The sequence below is a fragment of the Falco peregrinus genome, chromosome 5 (assembly GCF_023634155.1).
Source record: "Falco peregrinus isolate bFalPer1 chromosome 5, bFalPer1.pri, whole genome shotgun sequence".
Classification (NCBI taxonomy): domain Eukaryota; kingdom Metazoa; phylum Chordata; class Aves; order Falconiformes; family Falconidae; genus Falco; species Falco peregrinus.
The window spans coordinates 64,562,923-64,583,951 of record NC_073725.1 but is presented as its reverse complement, the minus strand read 5'-3'; the positions used below and the strand labels follow the sequence as shown (position 1 = coordinate 64,583,951).

The 21,029-nt window shown below is 53.8% G+C and overlaps 1 protein-coding gene across 3 annotated transcripts in view; it reads right to left on the bottom strand.

The window, feature by feature from the left end:
• The window catches only part of AGAP3 (ArfGAP with GTPase domain, ankyrin repeat and PH domain 3), a 148,306-nt gene that overhangs the window by 62,177 nt on the left and 65,100 nt on the right, over positions 1–21,029 (bottom strand). For 2 of the 3 annotated variants that reach the window (XM_055803964.1, XM_005230913.3), the window contains exons 6-8: positions 20,517–20,651; positions 13,271–13,398; positions 3,699–3,854 (exon numbers count right to left, since the gene is read on the bottom strand). In XM_055803964.1, the coding sequence (XP_055659939.1) occupies positions 3,699–3,854; positions 13,271–13,398; positions 20,517–20,651 (419 nt within the window). Of the gene's footprint in view, positions 1–38; positions 1,093–3,698; positions 3,855–13,270; positions 13,399–20,516; positions 20,652–21,029 lie in introns of those variants that run through there. The other variant, XM_055803965.1, reaches the window with a different exon arrangement.

Below are 21,029 nucleotides of genomic sequence, written 5' to 3'. Positions count from 1 at the left end.
GAAGCAGGAGAGGCTAAGGCAGTGAAGGAACTCACACCTCTACTAATCCAACAGATTTATTCTGTTAACACACTTGCACCATACAAAGTAGCACAGGTCACTGGGCAGAGATACCAGCCCCTTACAAAAGAGCATGGACAATAAATATCTATCACACGTCTAGAGAGTTGAGAGCAAAACCCGCCAGCCCCCGAGGGCAGCTGCGGTGAGAGCAAACTCCAATAAATACAATATGAAATATACAGTCTGTTGAGCAGAACTCATTCAAAGTGCTCAGGACAGAGGAAAATATCAAGTCATACACGGCATGGAGCACAATCAATACATTCAGAATCACAACAATGGCAGAAGGGCAGCGGCAGCGTCTCTCTGGAGCGTCCTACACACCCCCTCAGTCCGGGAGCGCCCCATGTGCTTTGGATCAGAAAGGGACACGAGCCCACACGCCTGGGACACCAATTCACTTGCTTTTGGGCCCAGAACAAAACAAAGAGATTGAAAGAGAAGAAAACTAAAGAGACATAGATGGCTGCTCTGCTGCGAGGAGGAAGAGGAGGAGGAGCAGGAGTCCATGCAGGCTGCAGGAGGTGCAGTAGGGAGGAAGGAGCTGAGTGCTAGCAGCAGGCGCTAGCAGCAGCTCCCACAGGCAGCAGCAAAGCGTCTTTTGGCCCATCCAGCTCCACTCGCTGCTGTCGCCCGGTCCCGGTGGGTCTGCAGGTCTTCCCATCCCATGAGGGTCGTCCGCCTGGCATCCCCGAGCATGGAAAGTGCCTAGACAGCATCCAGCAGGCCCAGAAATGTCCCAGCTTAAAGTGCAGGCGCAGGCCGTCTCAGCGCTTCCTAGACTTTACATTGGGGGGATTTAAAAGGCTCCTGCGTGTCTCCGAGGGGGGGACCCATGCTGGCTGGAGGGCGGGCGAGCCTCTAATCTTAGATCAATCCCAGTGCCCATCCCTTATCCGGCCCTGGAGAGGCAATGAAAAGTGAGAGAATTTGTACAGAGGTGCCGTGTGTAACCACCTGGATCTTCTAATTTGGAAGGAGTTGGAAAGGCCTTTTTGTTGATGAAAAGTTGGAAACAGTGGCACATATCTGCAAATATCGAAAGAATAAAGAGTTTGGCAAGTTATACTCAGAACACGGACACGAGTCTGTCAGCGATGGGCACCAGCAGACAGGCAGACAGACAGGCCATGGAGCGAGGCACCGGCGGCAGCAGCAGTCGGGGTTTGCGGGGACAGGGTGGGTGCCCCTCGGGCAGAGTCTGTCTCCACCTGGTGGTCTCCGGCACGCAGACCCCCGCCTCTGCAGCGGCGGTACGATCCGGCGTGGGGAGCAGGAGGGGAGCAGGAGGGGAGTGAGGGCAGGAGAGGAGGAGGAGGAGAGGAGAAGGCAGAGGAGGAAGAGGAAGAGGAGGAAGAGGATTGGATGCAAAGGAGCCTGGCACAGCTCGGGGCTGGGGCTGCAGCTGCTCCGGGAGCTGAGCGGAGCGCAGCCCTGCCCAGCACTGGACCTTGGAGGGGCCCGTGCCCACCTGGGGGACCCCACGAGGACGGGGGCTGCTGGCTACACCTACGCTGCCTGCCTGGGAAAAGCTAGCAGCAGAAGAACAGCCTTCCCTTCCCCTCCCTATCCTCCCTGGCCCTGTCCCACTGCGGGAGGAGGTGTCAGGAGCTGCTGCTGCTGCCACGACCAAATGGGGTGAAGACTTCAATGTGAGCTATGTAGGTGCACCAGCACAAGAGCAAGCAAGTGAGCGTGAGCCCCAGCACCACGGCAAGTGAGCGCGAGCCCGGATGAGCACAGGTGAGCCCCACAGTGAGAGTGAGCAAGCTTGAGCCCAGAATGAGCGAGCAAGTGAGAGCCCTAGACAGATGATGACATCCACAGCAAATAAGCGTAAGCCTGCAGCAAGCCACCCTCCTCCTCCCCCCATGAGTGTGTGCCCACACCAAGTGAGCTGAGCATGGGGCTCTGGGAAGTGTGAGAGAGCGTGAATATGAGCTGACGGCGAGTCCAGAACCCATTGGCACACAGGCGAGCAGAAGGATGGGGGGCAGTGCATGAGCGCCCACGTGCACTGGTGCACAGCAGCAAGCATGAGCAAGAGAAACGGCGGGGAGGGAGAAGAAGCATCCATCAGCACTGAAGTGCAACAGTAAGCATGACCATCGACAACAGGAGACCTACACGGCATCTTCAGGTAGGCGTGAGAACACAGAGGAAGGGAGGGCTAGTAAGGAAACAACCATGCGTCTGCAGCAGTGAATCTGCTGCAAAGGGCAGTGTGTGCTGGGAGGAGGGGGCTGGCGGGGGAGAGCCTACCTGCCAGGGAGCACAGGGAGCAGGGGCGAGCACGTGTGCTGCAGCAGGGCTGGGAACACATGCATACAGAGAACTGGGAGGTGCACGAGATGCAAACAGTGGGGAGCGCACGGAGCATTCAGGACATCAGAGCAGATGCTTCTAGGATGTCAGAAGCTGGGGGAGATGGGTACACTCCCAGTACAAGGAGATGGGGGAATCTGGGATGCCAATAGTGCAGTGAGAGGGACGGGGCATGGGGCACTGTGAATTTATGTTGTCTGAGTCCAGAGCAATGGTGGCTGTTCAGACAGGGTAACATGGTGCAACACATACAAGGACTTTGTGGTGGCCAGTTCCACAGACAGCAGACACAGGCGTACCGAGCAATGGTGGCTGGAAAGCACATTTAGATGGGGAGGAGGAGAAAGGCCTGAGCCCAGCACATTTACAGGGGCACAGGGGGAGAGGAGCACATTTACATGGGGAACAGAGGCTATCTACGCTAGACGTGGGGACTAGGAGTACATGTGTGCTGAGAGCAAGGGGAAACTCATGGGCTGCACCAACAGTGAGGGCAAGTGTGTGGGTAGGACTGTGTGCACGCTGCGTGGACGGGTGTGTGCATGGTGTGAGAGCATGCTGAGAGGCAGGCTGCGATTCAACCGGCAGAGATAACAGCTGCAAACGTACCCTGCACCACTGGGGCCCACAGCTTTGCTGGCTCCCTAATGCCTCCCCTCCCTCCATGCCCCACAGCAGTTCCCAGACGCACTGCTCAAGTCACACAGACGCAGGGTTTGGGTACTGGAGCGAATGGGGCCCAGTGCCACGCACTAGGCTCTGCACAGCACCACTTGGCACAGCACAGCTGGCACCAAAGAGGAGGCCCAGTCACCAGGGGCTTCATGCCACGCTCAGGGTACATGGCCCCAAGGAGAGGTACAGCAGAGGTCACTGGTGCTGTGCATGCACAAAGTGCAGCTCTCCCCGGTAAAGCTCAAGGAGTTCTACTCATGCTCGCACACACACACTATAGAGACACACACACGAGCATACCCCATGCACACTCCTACGTGTGCAAGGAATGGCTTGCTCTCAGGCGCTCCCCCATGCACACCAGAAGCTGCTCTCAGCACCACGGGCCCTACACACGCAGAAGGCTCCCTCCCTCCCTGCTGCACACACACACTGCTGCAGGGAGACCCCTCCACACACTCGCTCTGTGCCCCCAGCCACCCGCCCCCTCCCTGGCCAGCACAGCAAGGTTCACCTAGAGACCAGTGCAAAAAAGCCTGTGGGGCGAGACCCCTACGAACCAGCTCCCTTCCCCTCTCCTTGCCTGACCCTCAGAAAACTCATCCCAAAGTTCCTCCGACCCCAGTGCCACTTACCGTGAATATGTTGGAGCGCCGCTTTGACTGCTTGCGGATGGGGGTAGGGGTGTTGGAGGCAGCGATGGTCTCAATCCGCAGCTCCCGCTGGCTGATGCTAGGTGTGGAGGGCACAGAGGAGGAGTAATCGCTGAAGGCTCCTCCACCATTGGTGGCCTAGGGCAGAACGAGACAGGGCAGTCAGAGGCAGACAGCTGCCCGGGGGCACGACTGCGGAAACACCTTCTGCCTTTGCAGCCCTGCACACAGGGCAAGGAAGTGCAGCATAGGACTGGGATAGGGGAAACATCCTACGCCATGCATGGCTCCTGCCCAACAGGGGACCTTGGGAAAGCCATTTCCCTTCTTTCTGCTCTATTTTTTCCACTGGTAAAACGTTAAAATTCTGAAATCAACAGTGAAGAGCAGCAAACAGACAAGAGACCTGACTGCTGGCTGTTGGCCAGCAGACACAGAAGCCCTTCCAGACAAAGGTCTGGAGCAAAGGCGCGGAAGGCAGCAATCAACCACGCAGCCCTGAACAGCAGCCTTTCTTCTCGAGGGGGCATAGCTGGGGATACTTCCTCTCCAGAACACAGGACCTGTGTAGCTATGCCTCAGACAGTCTGCTGGGGAGAACCCTACTCTCTACAGAGGCCATCAGACATGGAGCTGTGAGGCAGCCCAGAGTCTGCCTGGCTCACAGTCCCACTTGGTCCCTTCCCTGTCTCACAATGACAGCTACAATACGAACGAGGATGTGTGACCCTGTGACTCAAGCCTTCACCTTTCCAGGACAGGGTGCCACAAGCTAAACTCATGCTCTATGTAAAACATATCTCTCCTGCTGGTTTTGAGGTTTATCCAAGCAAGGATAATACCCTCACGATACCCTCAAGGGTGGTACACACCTCTCATGGCTGTGGACCACCGTGGCCTTGGCTGCAGTGGCCCATGCCTGGGAACACATGGGACAACACACCGTGTCTTCACTAGCAACTCGCTCGACTTCAGGGAGAGGGGAAAATCTAACTGTGCCATTTGTGCAACCACCTCCGCAGTGCATTTCTTTCAGACAAGTAGGCTGCTCACTCCCATTCTGCTCACGCAAGCTCTGCAGGCGATGACCTGGAAATGAGCTTACAAGAGGTCCCAAGGAGCAACACCTGCACAAAAGCATTTCAGATCTGCAGCCCAGGACAACTTACTATGAAAAGGCACGTGGCAGCCTGTGCTTTCTTTGGCAGTTCTGCTGATCTTTGAACAGTATTTAAAAAATACATTGAAAAAGCTGCCCCTAGATGGCTAGGAGAGCTCCAGCACCCCTTGCAGAGAGCAGCCCACCTCCTCCCAGCTCACATGCTCACAGAGCAGCAGCATCCGAGGGCCACGGGACTTCCTCCACTCCCACCTACTGCTTACAGCAGAAAGTGCAAGCAGATGCAGGATGCAGATCTGCCAGAGGTGCTCAGTGAGAAAATACCCGCGTGCGCAGGCTGTGCCCGATGGGATCCGAGCCTTATTCTGAGACAAGCAGTTAAGAAACATTAAGAAGCGTGAAAGAGGCGGAGCAGTGGCCGTGATCCACAGCCCAGTCTCCTAGAAAGGGTGCAATGTTCACTCAAGCTATGGACTGCCTCATCTTTGACGAGAGAAATGGGAGAAAAGGCATGAAAGATAACTTGTCCTAGAAGAGAGCCATTGAAATAGAGCAAGGCAACTTCTTCCTCTCTGAAGCGGAGCAAGGGACTTCTGACTGCGGGCAGCAAGGTGTGCCACAGGGAAACCCTGCTCTGGAAGGACTCTGAGATTGCCTCCTTCACAGCTGCATTCAGGGAGCTGGCAGCTGCTTCTGGGAAGTTACAGTGGCCCGACTTGCCAGGGCCACCCCAGGCTCCAAGCAGGTCCGGAGCAGCCTGCCTGCAGCATGGTGAAAACATCCTTTCACAGCAGGGAGGTGAAGCCTGTGGGAAGGCACACTGCCCTGAAGGCCACCACTTCCAGGTGGGTCTGGAAGACCCTAACATCACGCTGGAGCCAAGGCAGCCCAAGCGACAGATTCTCCGCAGCCTGCCCAGCTCTGCTGACTGCTCATGGGGAGAGGGAGCCTCGTGCTGAAAGGGACCCATCAGGCTGAGCTCCTGCCTGCCACCCGCCTGGCAGCATGCATGGCACCAGCCCAGGAGCTGGAGGCCCCAAGGCTGCTCCGTGGCTTTCAGGAAAGCCTTACCGAGAGCAGGCAGCCTCCCTGCCAGTATAGGACTCCGGCTGTCCCAAGCCTGTCTAGAGACAGGAAAGCTTCTGCTGCCCAGAAATGCAGAATGAGTGGGAAACTGGTCTACTTGTACCACTCCATGCGTGAAAAGAGGCTGGGCGTTCCGACCGCAGAAGCAAACGTTGCCAGGGAGCTTCCCTGCAGGCTGTCCAGCTGACGAACCCTGCAATGAAAGGGAGTCCTGCTACCATGTCCCCGGGAAGGGGGGACCACCAGGGACATGGAGAAGCAAAGCAACGTGCCACCCTGCCAGTGATTTCTGAATCCTTAACAGAGAGAGAACCTGCAAACCATGGATTCAACACTGCATGAAGAAGTGTTCTGCAAATGCTGTGATGAAGGAATAGATGGAGAAAGCTCGAGCTACAAAGTCAAAAAGAATTTGCTGAGGCAGCTCAAGTTTAACATCAGCCATAACAATGCACGTAGAATCAGCATTTAATTAATGTATAATGTGTGAACCATGCCAAAAAAAGAAAAGGATTTGAAGGGAGAGAAGAAATGGCCGGTGCTGCAACAGAGAGAACCTGCTACCCAGGAAGGTGAGCCAGCTAAGGCTGCCAGGAGTCCAGAAACCACTCTGAGGTAGTCTCCTGGCTAAGCTCTGCACATTCCAGTCACCCTGTCAGCACATTTAAGAAGCTACGACTGTGGGAAGGATTCAGTTCAGAAGAGGCTGTAGAGGTTGAGCTCCTGACATAGCAGCTGGGACAAACCCTATGGATGTTAGCTGATGGACACTAAAGCTCCTAGAAGGAAATCTTGCTAAATTGTGGTTTATATTTTACATACTCCCTGTAACCTTGTTTATAGTTTTTGCCTGGCCAGAATAATTTTCCTTAGCCCATAAGCTTGCCTAGTGATGGAGACAAGACAAAGTTCTTGTCTTTCTTGAGTGACAAAGGACACTGCAGACACCCAAACCTCAGGAAAGGTACTGGGGCTGAAGGATGCCTTGCACCAAGCTACAGAGGGAAATGTGAGGTCTGGTGCCACCTGTGAGTTTGGGGGCAGGGGAGAAATTCCCCCAAAGGCAGACAGCAGTACAGCCTCTGGCTACACAAGCACTCCTGAGCCACCACACTGCTCAACTGAAGCAGACTGCTCCAAGAATTCAGGAGTGATCCAGGCACCCAGAACAAATTGCAGGGATGTGGGAGAACCCTGATAAGATGACAGGTCTGGGCAAATACTGTATTTTTGCTCCTGGCAGCTACTTTGCTGATGTACCTGAACAACGACCTATGGTTGCTACTGAATAAGAACACAGCAGAAGCTGAAAAATCACACGTGCAGGACAAATCCTTCCCGTTAGTGTGTAACGGGTGAACATCATGAACTTCAAAGAATACTGACAGTGCCATAGGGTGTCTAAGCAGGGAAGAACTCAGCTGAAGTTAAGATGCAGCAACTCTCGGTATAAAAAGGCATAAGGCAGAACATGGAGTGAAATATGGGAAGGGCTCTGAACGGAAGAGTACAAACAAACATCAGCCACCAACTCAGCGGAAGAAGCCAGAGAAGTGTACAGACTGTGGAGGGCACAGCAAGCTGAGCAGGCTACAGAACACAGGCTTCCATGAGGAAATGCAAACACCCATTGCTTCACCTGCCGAGGCACACATGCTGACTGAACCCTGCTGAAACGTGCTGTGACAGGCAGGGAAGCGCTTGTTACCAAGCACAGGTGAGCTGCAGCTTGTGTTTCATTTCACTTGCAAACTTTAACTTTTCACCTCTTTCATCCACTCTCTTACTAAAGTCTCAGCAAATGCACTTCCCAGTGTCACCGAAGAGCCAGTGCAGGCCCACAGACCAAGGCCATCAGAGTCAAGCCGTGACACTGGGCCAGCCCACACCAGGAGGGCAGCTGAGCAGGGCCAGGCATGCCCGGGCATCCAGGCAGCACGGCGGGGCTTGGCACGGGGTGCCTGTGTTACCTCCTGCCAGCTGCTGGGAACCAGTTCCCTGGCAGAAAGGCAAATTTCAATCCCACAGCAAAGAGGCAATGGTGACTCATCCCACAGCCTGGGGTATTCCTAAAGGCATCTCAGGCTCCCTGAAGAAAGACAGAGAAAGGGGTAACAACGGTAAGGAAATCAGGTGGAATAGCTCTGCAAGTACTGCAAGCACCCACCGGCCTGAGAAACTCCCACCCACGCCCTGCAGGCAAGGGACAGGCAGCTGCCAGAAGGCAGCAGGGTGGAAGTCGAGGCCAAGCCAAGGAATGGGGCTCCCAAACCCATCCAACCTGCTCGCCCAGTGATGGGTGTGGGCAGGACACAGGAGGGGAGAGTCCGAACCAGTAGGCAAGCAAAAGCTCCCTGTGGGAGCTGCAGGGTCCAGGTGCCTGTTCAAACAAGTGCAGATCTGCATCCCACAAGCTGCTGGGAAGGCCTGAGGGACAGATGTGGCATCCCTGAGCCGCAGACGTGGCAACCCTGAGGAAGCGTGCAGGACTCCTGGGGCTGGCCCTGGCTTCGGCCATGCCAGAGGACCAGGGAGGTGCTGAACACGGTACTCAGGGTCACAGACCTGATGAGCATGACTGGCACACCCAACAGTGCTGGTGGAAAACCCTGACCACAGCTGACCAGCTACTACAGCTCCCTTCCTCTCCACCTTGGTGGAAGCAGTGACCCCTGAGGCACCAGGCACTGCTATGGAATACAAGCAAAAAACCTCAACAATTCCAAAGACAGAAATGAAACCAAGGCCTTTGACTGGTCCAAGAACTGTATCACAAAGAGGATCATCCACTGTGCAAGGACACCAAAACACCTCATGCAGCACCGCTGTTCCAGAGCCCTGCCAACCTGGGAACCTGGCACAATCATGAAGGTTCAGAAACTGGCCACCACCTCCTGCCAGGACAATAAAGTCCTCTGACAGGTGACAAAATCACCAAGGTCCTCTGGAGTCTCTCCTCTCCCAGTAATCGCAGTGGACTGGCCAGATTGTCAGGAGACCAGACAAGCAGTGGTCATTTCCAAAAATCTTAATTTGGCTCAACTAGTAGCACCAAACTACTTCCAGAACAGATGTCCCCAGGACTGGGATGAGAGGCAGGGCTGGCTCCCAGCTCCTGCCTCCCCTAAGCAATCCTTTGCAGGGTCCCTTTGCTCCCATTTCCAGGAGACAAGTGCCTTCTTCACTGACAGCTCCAGAAGACTGAGCTGTCCCTGCCTGCACGGGCCAGGAGAGCAGGCAATGAGCAGGACATCCCTCCCATCTCAGATGGCACCATCACCTCTGCAGGCACAGAGCTATGAAGGGAAGCAGACCTCAACCATAGCTACTGGCAGAAGACAAGATGGGAAGGGCATACTGTTTATTAACTTCCCCTTCCAGGGGGAAGGGAACGCTGTTGCTAACAGCCCTCAGAAAGGCAGCCTGCTAAGGGGAGCAAAATGCTGCCCAAGATGCCGTAACGGCCTGGAAGGAACAGAGCAATGCTGCCACCACACACAGCCAGCAGCTGCGGGCAGCAGCTCTCGACACCCAAAATCGGGCCCCAGGAGGACAGAGCAGCGCACAGGCTCCCAGGGGCTCCTCCTGCCCAAGCACTCCAGATACAAATGCCAGTCCCACTGCTCCCACAAGCGGTACCAAGAAGAAAGAGACCCTTCTGTCCCAGTTCGTGTGTCCTGCCTGCTTACGCCAATACCTAGCTGCGGAACAAGGCAAACAAAAGCTCTTTAACTCTTTGTCTGGCTTCTTTCCATCTCATCTTCATGTTAAACCCTGTGTTCCCAAGCCCTTCCTTGAGATCCTATTCCCTGTGCCAGCTCCTGCTCTCTTACTCACAAAGGCAAGTAAAAAACCTTGGCAAGAGCCCCATACCCTCAGGTGGAAAAAGACAGAACAGGGCACTACCGTGCAAAGAACTTGTCACTCTCTCCTTCGTCCCTCCAGACCGTGTACAGCCTGTCCATCTCCTCCCAGAGCCCCAGGGGGTAGCGCAGTGCCAGGAGCAGAGGACACCTCCCAGGAGCCAGGCCACTATCACCCAGTCCGACGAGAGGCGCTGGCACTTCTGCAGTCCAGACCCGGAGAGCAGTGCCTGGCCGGGCTCAGAGCTGTCTGCACCCTGCTCCCTCCTGTGTTAGGGACAGCTGCTCCAGCTCCTGCTGGAGGCCATACCCCTCAGCGTGTCACCACCATCACAGCGCACTCCTGAGCGGCAATTCCGGGCTCTTTTGCATCCCTGCTGTACTACCTGCCTGGTCAATGTGCTCAGTATTGGATGTGCATCCTCCCACCCAGGTGGCAAGCCCATATGCACCAGAGTGCGTGGGTTGCTCTGCCCAGGTCCATGTCAGAAACATCAGCAACCAGTGAACTTGTGTTTCTTAAAGCCAGCTGGATTTTCCCTGAGGACAGCAGGAAGCAGTTCCAGAACCTCATTCCTGAGCCCAAGCAAGAATGGGGAAATGCTCCACAGCATTTTACCATCACTTACCAGTTGCATTACTTCATATTCTATTTTTAAGAGAAGTGGTTTTGTAATGGAAGAGGGGTGTGTAAACACCACAGCAAAGATTACTGCAGCAGGTCACTGGGAACTGAAAGCATTTGTTGTTGAGCCACAGAAGGCCCAGGGAATGGGAATTAACTTTGATCCCCACTGCAGCGTCCAGGTTTGCCAAGTGCAGGGGACACACAGCGTCAGACAGGCACAGAGCACACACCAGGGAGGGAGGACAGAGGGAGGAAGCTCCAGAAGGACATGGCCTATCATTACTGCTGACACCTCTACAACACAAGCAATCAATCAATATTTCTTGCTTGGAAAGGCCTCACGGTTAGCTGCAATTCCCTTTTAGCTGCATGCTGCGTTACTTCCCTTTAACAGCTCTCGTTTCCCACCAGAACTACTCAGGTCCCTCCGGCAAAGCCCCAGGAGACAGCAAGGTACTGAGAGTAAAGGTCCTGTCTCAAGACCCAAGGAGCCAGCATTCACCTCTACACAGACCGCATCTGCAAACTGGGCTGAAAGGTACTCTGCAGGAAGGAAAGGAGGTTTCTGAGCAAAAACCTCTAACAAAGCTCATGACATGCAGTTAGAAACCTCTTCTGATGCCCAAATGTTGCTTCCCCAAGGCCAGTCTTAAATCCATTCCTTTTATTCTAGCATTTTCTTTTCTTAAAAAGTTATTTCCTTTCACAGCTGTGTATTACACATCAGGTTTGGTCCATTTCAGCCTTCACTCTCCTTGGCTAAACAAGCCAGGTGCTTAACTTCCTCTTGTGTTAGGGTCTCTTTTCCCTCCCACCTGCTTTTTGCTGTTCCTACACCCATTTCAACACATACTTACATGAGCAACTGCAATCAGCCTGAGGGGTCTGGTGTCCCCACACCCCTCACACATTTTTAGCTTTACCACAAACACACTGCCCAGCAGAGCAAGTGCCATTAGTACGTATTTGCTATTCTTCTCATACTTCGAACACTGAAGAAAATACTAAGCAAGTGTTCAGCTCCTCCCTGGGGAATGCTGCTCTAGGCCATCTTCCACCCTGCTCCCCCTTTCAGCACAGACTGCCTCTCCTCCCCAGCCAGCCTCTGACTGTTTACAATTTGCCTGCTAATAAAATCCTCAAATTACCAGATACACTCAAATCTGCATCTTCCCTGGACTCTGCTCTCCACCTTGGATGCCTCCGATTAAACTTCCCCGAAAGCACTGACATGCAGACATACTGCAGGGCATGGAACGGCTGTGTATGTTTTGCAAGCAGCTGTGCTCACTCTGCTTGTATCTCAAGCTCGCTGGACACAAGCAAGCGCTGATCAGAAAACTACATAGTACTTCATCAGGCAGCTCTGGCTGTCAGCAGGGCTCAGCTTATTTGCATGCACACAGAGACTTCATCTGAACTTGCTAGGGCCCTGGTGACCTGGAGCACCAGGAAGGTGGCACAGGTGTCAGCAAAAACCTGTACGCACCTACTCGCAGTCCAGCTTTAGCAGCCTATACGCTCAGGTATTAACTTCACATGGGTATTTAAAAATTCTTTATCTAGGGGTCCAGCCAGTGGCTGCGGACACTACTCAGGTGTGTACAGAACAATCTCCCCAGTCGTGGTTTACTGGAAGCCCTCCCAGGGCTGAGAGGCTCAGATACACCTGAAGGTTCAAAGCCCATCTCCTTATGAAAAAAACTGTCAGTCCAGCAGAATTTATTTTGCTAAACTTGCTTTGCATTTTCTTCAGTTTTACACGCTCCTCTGAATCCTTAGCTACAGTCTTTGAGAAAAAAGACCGCTTCAAGTGCTGCTCACTGCTGAGGCAGTCGAGGGGCTCACAACTACTCCAGCTATGCTGTATCCCATCTTCCATAAACCCAGCTGCTACACTTGCTGTTCCTCAGCCTGACAGCACTGTGCCAGACAGACAGATTTCCCAAAGTCCCTGCTACAGACCCTGTGATTTCATACGCTGGTTGCTTCAGAGCTGGAATCTGTTGGCTTGACTGCCCCAGAGAAGCAGCAGAGCCCAGGACCTCCCTGTCCTCATCAGAGCGCCAGCTCAGCACTTATGTGGGTGCTGGAAACATGCAGCAAAGCCTAATGCAAACAGGCAGCTGCCCAAAGAGTCTGCTTCACCGAGCCACTCACCATGGCTGCTTGCTTTGGTTTCTGACCTGCCTCCCCTGCATCAGTTCTGCTCCTCCAGAGCCACGGAACAAACACCTCTGGTTTCACCATCCTCCCAGCACAGAGACCTTGGCAGTCCCTGTCAAGATAACACCATGCCAGAAGAACAGCACCGAGCCCTTCATCTAGCCAAGGGGAGGAGAACCTCCTTCTCTGTGCTACCGCTTCAATTCACTACTGAATTTGCCCCTCCACAAATACACCTCCTAAGAAGCCCACCCATACATGCATGGGAGACCATCAGCTTCCCACCTCCGGGGGCAGCAGGCTGGTGGGCAGCTGTGACCACCCAGGCTTGCCTGCCTGGCCAGGGCAGCCAGACCGAGACCCCTCCCACGGACCTGCCCTGCCCTGCCCTGCAGCTTCCCTGTGGGCTGCTCACGGCTCTGCCACTGAGTCTCTAGAAGCATGCCACAATCTTTGGAGATCGTGAGCCAGACTCTGTGGTTTAGACACGAAACTTGACCTCAGGGCAAACATCAGGCTGCTCTGGGCTACAGACAGAAGTGCCAGGGTGACCACGGCTCTGCTCTTCCCAAAAGCTCCAGGGCTCTAGCCACAAGTCTAAGGCCAGCCTAAACGTGCTGTGTATTGAGTGAATTGAGGGGGTGCAGAGAAGCATGTGGAGTCCCCAGCTTTCCCCGGTCCCGTTTCCCACCTGGTTGATGTGAACAGAAGGAATGGAGGCCGCAGAGACAGATGAATGGCTGGGTGAATTGGGCAGGGACTTGCAGGGGCCAATGGAAAGCTGCTGTTTCTTCCGCAGAGCCACCACCTTCTGAGCCACTGGAAGAAGGGAGAAGGGGACAGGGTCAGAGTCCAGAAAGCAACTTTCTCCACACACAGATTTCTTGAGGGCTTCAGTGAGACCCAAACCCTTCCTCCGCCCGATGCCAACACCCTGGGGTGCAAGCTGCACTGCCCAGTATCAGCAGGGAGGATCTCTGCAGCACACCCAGCCTCGCAACCCCCATTGCTGGCCACCGCTGGGCAACCCAGCTGCACGGGACAGCCTTTGCCCATGGACGTTCCAGCAGGCAGCAGTGCAGGCTTCCCATGCCAGTCATGCCGAGTCCCCAGAGACCACCCACTCTCTCGGGTCTTACACAGAGCAGCGACTTCATGCGGGCACCAAGGAGCCACCCAGAGCCCTGGGCTGCTGCAGAAGAATCCCTGGGCAGCCAGAGTCCTGTCTTGGTCACCCCCTCACAGCAGCTACAGGAGCCAGTTACCAAACTGAACAGCTTGGGCAATGCCACCTCCATCAGTCCAGGCCCTTGTGACCCTTTACAGTCTCCAAATGTTTGAAAAACTAACGTGAGGAACAAATTTCCCAGTTCCTGTGACCATGCTGTCTGATGCCAACAGCCCAAAATTGCATTTCAACCTTCCCAGTCTCCTACCTTTTCTGGAAAGAAACATCTTGACCAAAGAGTGTAACAGCAAACAAGCTGGGCTGTTGGGGAATTCAGAACAACGCATCACCAGTCCTCGTTTTCTCTTGCACACTGGCCAGGTATCCACCCTCAGAGAAGGAAGGACCTTTCAGATGAACATGACTGAAGGCACTGGCAATGTCACACGTCCAGCCCAGTGCGCCTCATATCGTGCACCCTTGCAATAAAGGAGCTGCCACACTCCTTTCCAGAGAGGTAAAGGATACTGCACCACATGTGGTGAGACTGAACCCATCTGCAAAAGTCAGATGCTGACAGCAACTGCAAAATCCTGCCACCTCACAGCTGCAGTGCCATGTCCCTACAGAGACAGATGGCGGCCTATTGGGCCATGGCTACTTGCTCATCTGACAAAGCCGTGAGCCTCTCCAGACTCCCAAGACAAATATTAGTCCCGTAAATAGCAGGAACCCCTCCTACACCCACCCAACAGACAGTATTAACTGGCTGGTTTTCCCTGCTCTCCTCCCCTCCATCCTCTCCTCTGGCCAGCTTCATCCACTGTTCGCTGTGGGAACCATCTCTCCTTCAAACACTGGCCAGGCACACTGCGGGCTCAGGCACCCCAGGGACCCAAGGAAGTTGAGAAAAACTCCTCAGCAGTTGTTGTCCTGGGCACAACACCTGGCAGAGGCTCTGCCTTGTCACTCACCCTGTACCATTAGTGGTAACAGAATTAATCATGAGTCCAGCAAGACCTCACTGGTGATGATAAAATCTCACCAACCCTTAACTGAGGCATCCTTCCTGATTCTGCTTGCCAGGCAGAGGTTCTTCCACTTCTGGAACATCAGCCAGACTTTTGCAAGGACAATTTCTGTCACTCCAATCTCATGGGGCTTTGAGCAACCTGATCTAGTGAAAGGTGTCCCTGCCCATGGCAGCAGGGTTGGAACTAGATGATCTTTAAGATCCCTTCCAACCCAAACCATTCCAGGATTCTATGATCCCTTAAGCCAGTCTCTTGGATTGGTTGTTTATCACACTTCCTTTGGTTGCTACAGGCAGCTGTCTGATGTACAACCAACAAGCCCTGCCCTGTGTGCAGAACCTCTGTCCAGATACACATGGTGCTGCTGCTGTTAGCACTTAAGCATCACACAGTATTTTATAGCAAAACAAAGCACCCTGTCCTAGACGTTTTGGAGAAATCCCTCTACAGGCACTGCCAGGACCGGTCAAGCTCTGGGAGGAGCACCCGGACAGAGAAAAGGTGCATGTGAAGGTCCCCAGCAATGTACCAGGGACACTACAAAAAACACCTCAGGGTGGGGTAGCACCTTATGGAGTTGCAGGGCCTTGCACACCCTCCTGTGCACAAAACCCTTGGCCTCTCCATTGAAATGCTCCTGCCAAAACCTTCCTCAGAAGCATCACTCACTGGGCTGGAAGACACGGAAATGCTGTCTATCACCCTAACAGCCAGGAATAAACCAACCCGCTCCAGAACATAAGGCAGGATGCCATTGTCCTGCTCAGGGTGCAGAAACCCAAATCCTGCCCAGGCAGGAGAGCCAGAACCACCCTGGGCTTTCTAGCTGAAGTCCAGGCCTGCAGCCCTGCAGCTCAGGGGAGCAATGGAGAGCAGCGATGCTACCAGCATGGCAGCAGCAGGTTCTGGCAGGTGACAGGAGGAAGCTGCCTCGCACCGCTGGCTGTCCTCACTGATGCTCGGGGCCAGTGGGAGGAGAGGGCCACTCACCATGGGCTTGCTGAGGAGCTGAAGCTAGAGAAGGCACCCACAGCAGCATGCAGCCCGGCTGCTGTCCCTCCTGTGCCCTTCCAGCACCGGACCTGGCCCATTCTTCCTCTTCAGGAACAGCACCAAGATAAATCACTGCCGAAGGGCTCTATAGACAATTTGCTTTCTAACCTTCGTTTGGTACAGAAATATTCTTAAGGTAAAGGCCAAGAGCTAAGGCACCCACACACCGACAGCTTCTTGCTGTTGTCCTGACATCCTCTAAACTCTAGGAGACTTCTGCATACAGGAGCTCTCTGAAGGCAATTCTGAGAAGGAAGCTCTTTAACTGTACCTATCCAGAGCCAAGAAGTCAAAAGGCACGTTCCGTACCAGCCTCCCACCTCACCAGGAGCTCTGCTGTGAGCGAGGGGACCACGCTGACCCAACCCTCAGGGCAGGCTCACCCCGCTGGCGTTCTGAGAGGCACCAGGCACTGCGGCACTGCCCAGCCCATGTCACTTAGCCTGCACCTGCAGGGTCATCTCCTCACAGGATCTAAAGCCACAGGCAGGTTGTCCCACCTTTTCACAGAAGCAGTAACTGTGACAACATCTGGTGCTGGAAGCAACTTGGAAAGGATGAGAGAAGTGTCATTCCCACACAGCGAACAGATTTCCAGGGGGACTTTTGCCAGGCTGCACATGAGAAACCAGCAAGGGGACAGCTGCCCCTTTTCCACAAGCCATGCATCCTTCTCACAGCAACCCTCAGAAGCCTGACTGCCTGGACAAAGCTTCTGCTGCTCCAAAAGATTCAACACAATGACAGTTACACACTATAACGTAACGTACCTGATCTAGATCCCAGCATGACACAACCCAAAACTTAGACCAAACACCCAGGAGCTGTGCGGGGCATGGAAGGAGGTTCTCTGCTGCACCTGCCTGAGCAGGAAGGAGGGCATCACCACAGCTGGGGCCACCCAGTTCGTGGGGAACCTCTGAACAGTCGGTGAATGTGGAGATCTGAGGTTCTCCTTCTTGGAGTTTCTCTCGGGCTCAGCAGCAGCACGTGCAGACTGTGGGGCATTTGCAGAGGAAGAGCGCTAGCCTCAGACTTCAACTGACTACCGAGAGGTAGGATGGTCACTCCCTCAAGCTGTCATGCTAGACCAGCACGACATTCACCTGCTGTCCAAAATGGTCAGTGACTGCTTGTTGTTAGATGAGCCACTGGCACGGAAAGGGTCTCTGCGAACAGAGGTGCAGCATACGCTCGGCACAGCATGGACAAGCAAGCAAACCTTAGCAATGAAAGCAAAGACCACCGCTTAGAGAAGTCTTCCTGTTTCTGCTGTGGAAAGTCAACATCTTCCCCTGCCTGCAAGGGACAGGTCTACCACAACCTGGGCCAAGTAACTTGTGTTGGAGAAACCACATAAAGATGAGTTCTGCCTGGTAACTGGATCGCCACACGAGGCAAGCTCCTCACACAGCCCATGACTGCAGCACTCCAGCAGATCGTACACTGGTGCATCAGCACACAGCAGTGCTCATTGGGAAAAGCCGCTTACCTGCTGCAAAAACACCTCATCCCATCAACTCAGTGTTATCTGAAACGGGATCCTGGGAAGTCCCTGATTAGTTCTCAGATGCCAGCGATGTCGGGGGCCAACCCATTGGGCTCAGCTCTCCTCAGCTCCTTGCCAGCACCCCCTGCCTCATTCTGTCCCTCCCACAGCTGTGCTCAGGAGCATCTGCATGGTCCTGCAGTTGAGCAGGCAGGTGAGAGCACTGAATACCTGGGATTTACTCCACATCTCCTGTGAAACGGCAGATCCCTCTGCTCCATTTGCACCTCCCAGTTATCACACTGCTTTCTCCACAGCTCTGAGCAGCACACTGCATAATGGCACTGACAATGGCAAAACTGCACTGGCAGGCATGCAGCACAGCATGGCATTCAGAGGCAGGCCTACTGCAGGAAACATGGCATGGCCCAGGGAACCGCAGCAACACAGATGGCTCTTGTGTGCACAGACTCAAAGGCCAGAAGGATCTCTCAGGCTGGTACAAGGGCTGACCTATGTATACTGCCAGCCTCTAAACTTCGCCCAGCCTATACTGCACCAGTCACCTGGGCATGCAGCGAGCCTCTTCCACAAAGGGATTTGGTCCAGATTTGGAGACAGTACAAGAGATGTAGAACACAGCACTTTCCTACGCATTTTTTCCAACAGCTAATGAAGAAAGGGCTACTAATAAAAAGAACAAGGGTTCTTCAAAATTTGAATTCAGCTGGCTTTGGCTTCTAGCATGAACTCCCAGCCAGCCTGCAAAGTCTTAGTGTCTCTTGATTTTCTCCCCATGCAGATAGGTACATAGTTACTCTTACACTGTAATCAAGTCACCTTTCAATCTTCTTTCTGATTTAAGGATAAGCTCTTTCACTGTCTCACTATCAGGTACCTTTTCCAGCCTTTGATTAATATTTGTAGCTTTTAAAAAAAAAAAAAAAAAAAAGTCTTCCCAGTTTCTTCTGTGTCCTTTTGAAGTGCTGACACTCGAGTTTGACAACACTCTGGTAATGGTCCTCCTGCTGCCCTGTATGAAGGCAAGAACCCATCTGGACTTCCACTCGGTGTTGCCCTGCTTCCCCACCCGGGGCCAGCACCAGCCCTCCCAGCAGGACGGCCCACGCTCCTTGTTCCATACAGCATCAGCATCTGCCCAGACTGACATCGGTTTTATTTAATAGTCTCTGATTACCACAGTCCTTGGGGTCTTCTGGATTTCCTCAGCCTCGCTGGCTGCTCCTTATGTGGACAAACCTGCTCCCTTGCCTCCTTCCTGACCACACATACAGGCTGTGAATAAGTCCAGACAAAAGATGAAGCACAGCACTTTGCAGGTGCTCACTCCTGAGCCTTCAAGCAGCCGTTCAATGTCTCCCACCAAGCTTGCTAAGCAGCAATGGTGCTAGAAGCTGAATCCCAAGACTCACATGAGAGCTTTCATCTCACACATTGCACCACTTAAAAGTTGTGCTGTCTATGCTCCCAGGGTCAACAAAGAAAAAAAAATAACCCCAGACGACAATTCATTCCATCTTGATACAAGAAAGGCTGAAAAGCAGCCTAACAAACAGCAGCACCTAATCCTGCAGTGCCTTCCCCAGCTCCTTCCCAAACCCATCGGCTGCTATTGCTCACTACCATTCTCCAGGGAAGGGACAGACACAACAGAATGAATTTGAAGGAATAACCTGAACGGAATTGCTGACACAGGGCCAGACACATTTCAGAAGCCAGGATGAGATGCGCACACAGCCCACCCACTGTTGCTCTCCCCAGACTTGCTCTGCAAACCTCTGAGTTGGTTTAGTAGATCCTCCCCTTGGAGCTCTGCTGCAGTATTCGCTGTCCCCAACTATTCCCAGCTGTTCATTCCCTCCATTCCTCACGAAGAGGAGGAAGGAAGAAGGGGAGACTTACAAGCACCCTGCCTGACAGAGTCACCCCTGTGTCCCCAAGAACTCCACACCAAGGCAGAGGCTCCTGGGTGCTGAGGGCTCCCTGCCAGGGCGCAGGTAGGACAGTTTGAAAGGTTGCTCTCTGGGCTGACTTGTCACACCGTCCCAAGAGGCGGAAGAGCAGCAGAAGAGGGGACCATCTCTACATACCCCTGCATAAAAGCAGCACTGTGACTGATCCTCAGCCCTGCAGCAGGAGATTACTGGAAGGTCACAGACTTATGCAGGGGAAGGATGATCACCAGCTCCAGCTCAGATGAAGGAAGCACATGAAGCCAATGACAGGCTCAGTCCTCTGGTGTGCCCTCAGCCTATTACGCTGTGCTGCAATGAACCAAGCTGCATTTTTGCCTTCAGGCAGTCCTGCTGCCTGATTTCCAAATCAAATATGATTTCCAAACTTTATTCCATGCACTTGTTCCACTTGCAAACATTAGCAGCTCTCCTTTCCAAGAGCAACTCTGTCCTGCCCAGCCACTCAGCTCCACACAGACCCTTTCTCGCACACTAAATGCAGAACCTCTGCTGCACTCTGTAAGACAAGGTAGAGAAAGAGGACAGGGATATGTGCAGTCAGGATCCTGGCTTATTTAAGCAGAATGCAAACTCCCAGGACATGGTGCAGGCTCCCTCTCCCAGCTGCAGCATCCCTGTCATGCAGACCCCTCTCTAAAGCTAGGCAGAAATGCTCCCCACACACCGTTCCCATGAGGAACAGCTGCCCTGTCTGGCCATTCAGTTGCTGCTCCCCTAGCACCCAAAGGTTCGGCTGTGCTTCCTCCTGCCCTCCACAAAAGGCAATCAAAACCCTCTCTGCAGCCTCACACGTCCTCTGCAGGGTCATACAGACTGCTGGGCTGCACGGGCCCACCACGGGATGCCACTGTCCCCTGCAGCCCCTACAAGAAGGGCAGTAGAAAGGTGCTGCCTGGCCCTGCTCTGCGGACCCTCATGCACATCCGTGTGCAGTTCACCTACATGCCACACACAGAGGAATCATTCCATGCAAAAAGCACATCCTACTCCTTGGACCAGGTCTGTGAGTGTAAAGCAAGGCACTGCACACAAGTGCATGCCTAACCGCCTTGGCCTCAGGGCAGCACGCCCTTCTAACCGAGAGCCGGCAGTCTAGGCAGCGAGAGAGAACCAGCAGTCTAGTTAGCGTAAACCCCCTCTGCGGGACAGCACTGCTGCCCCGCCTCGCCTGGACACCCTCCACTGGCTGCAGTTACCATCCTGGAAGACTCTCTCCACATTCAGTCCGTAGGTGGCACAGGTCTCGTAATACGTGCAGCGCTTCAGATCGTTGGAAAGCTTCCGTGCCCGAGAATCATCAATGACCCGGGGGTTTGTGGCGCTGATGGCATCTGGAAACCAAAGGGAGAGGAGATTAAAAAGCAAGTGCCTGTGTCCCATCTAGCCACAGCTCCCAGGGCACACTCCTGGCCGGCCTCCCTCCCTCACCCACTTCACGCACCAAGATATACCCACCTTCACAGTACAACCCCTCTCTTACAAATGCCTTAGATAATCACGTCCCACATTTGTAGAAAAATGGATTTGTTAAATTAACCTTTTCTAAATGAACCTTATTTAACTCTCCTAACTGTCCAGCCACCAATGTTTCTGAAGACAGAGGGCAGAAACCAGTGGGAGGTGTGGCTGGCAAGGCAAAGCAGCCCCAGTTGCAGAGTAAAATGGACTTGCCAGTCTCAGTTGTTTTAGGTCTCATGGCCATACCCTAC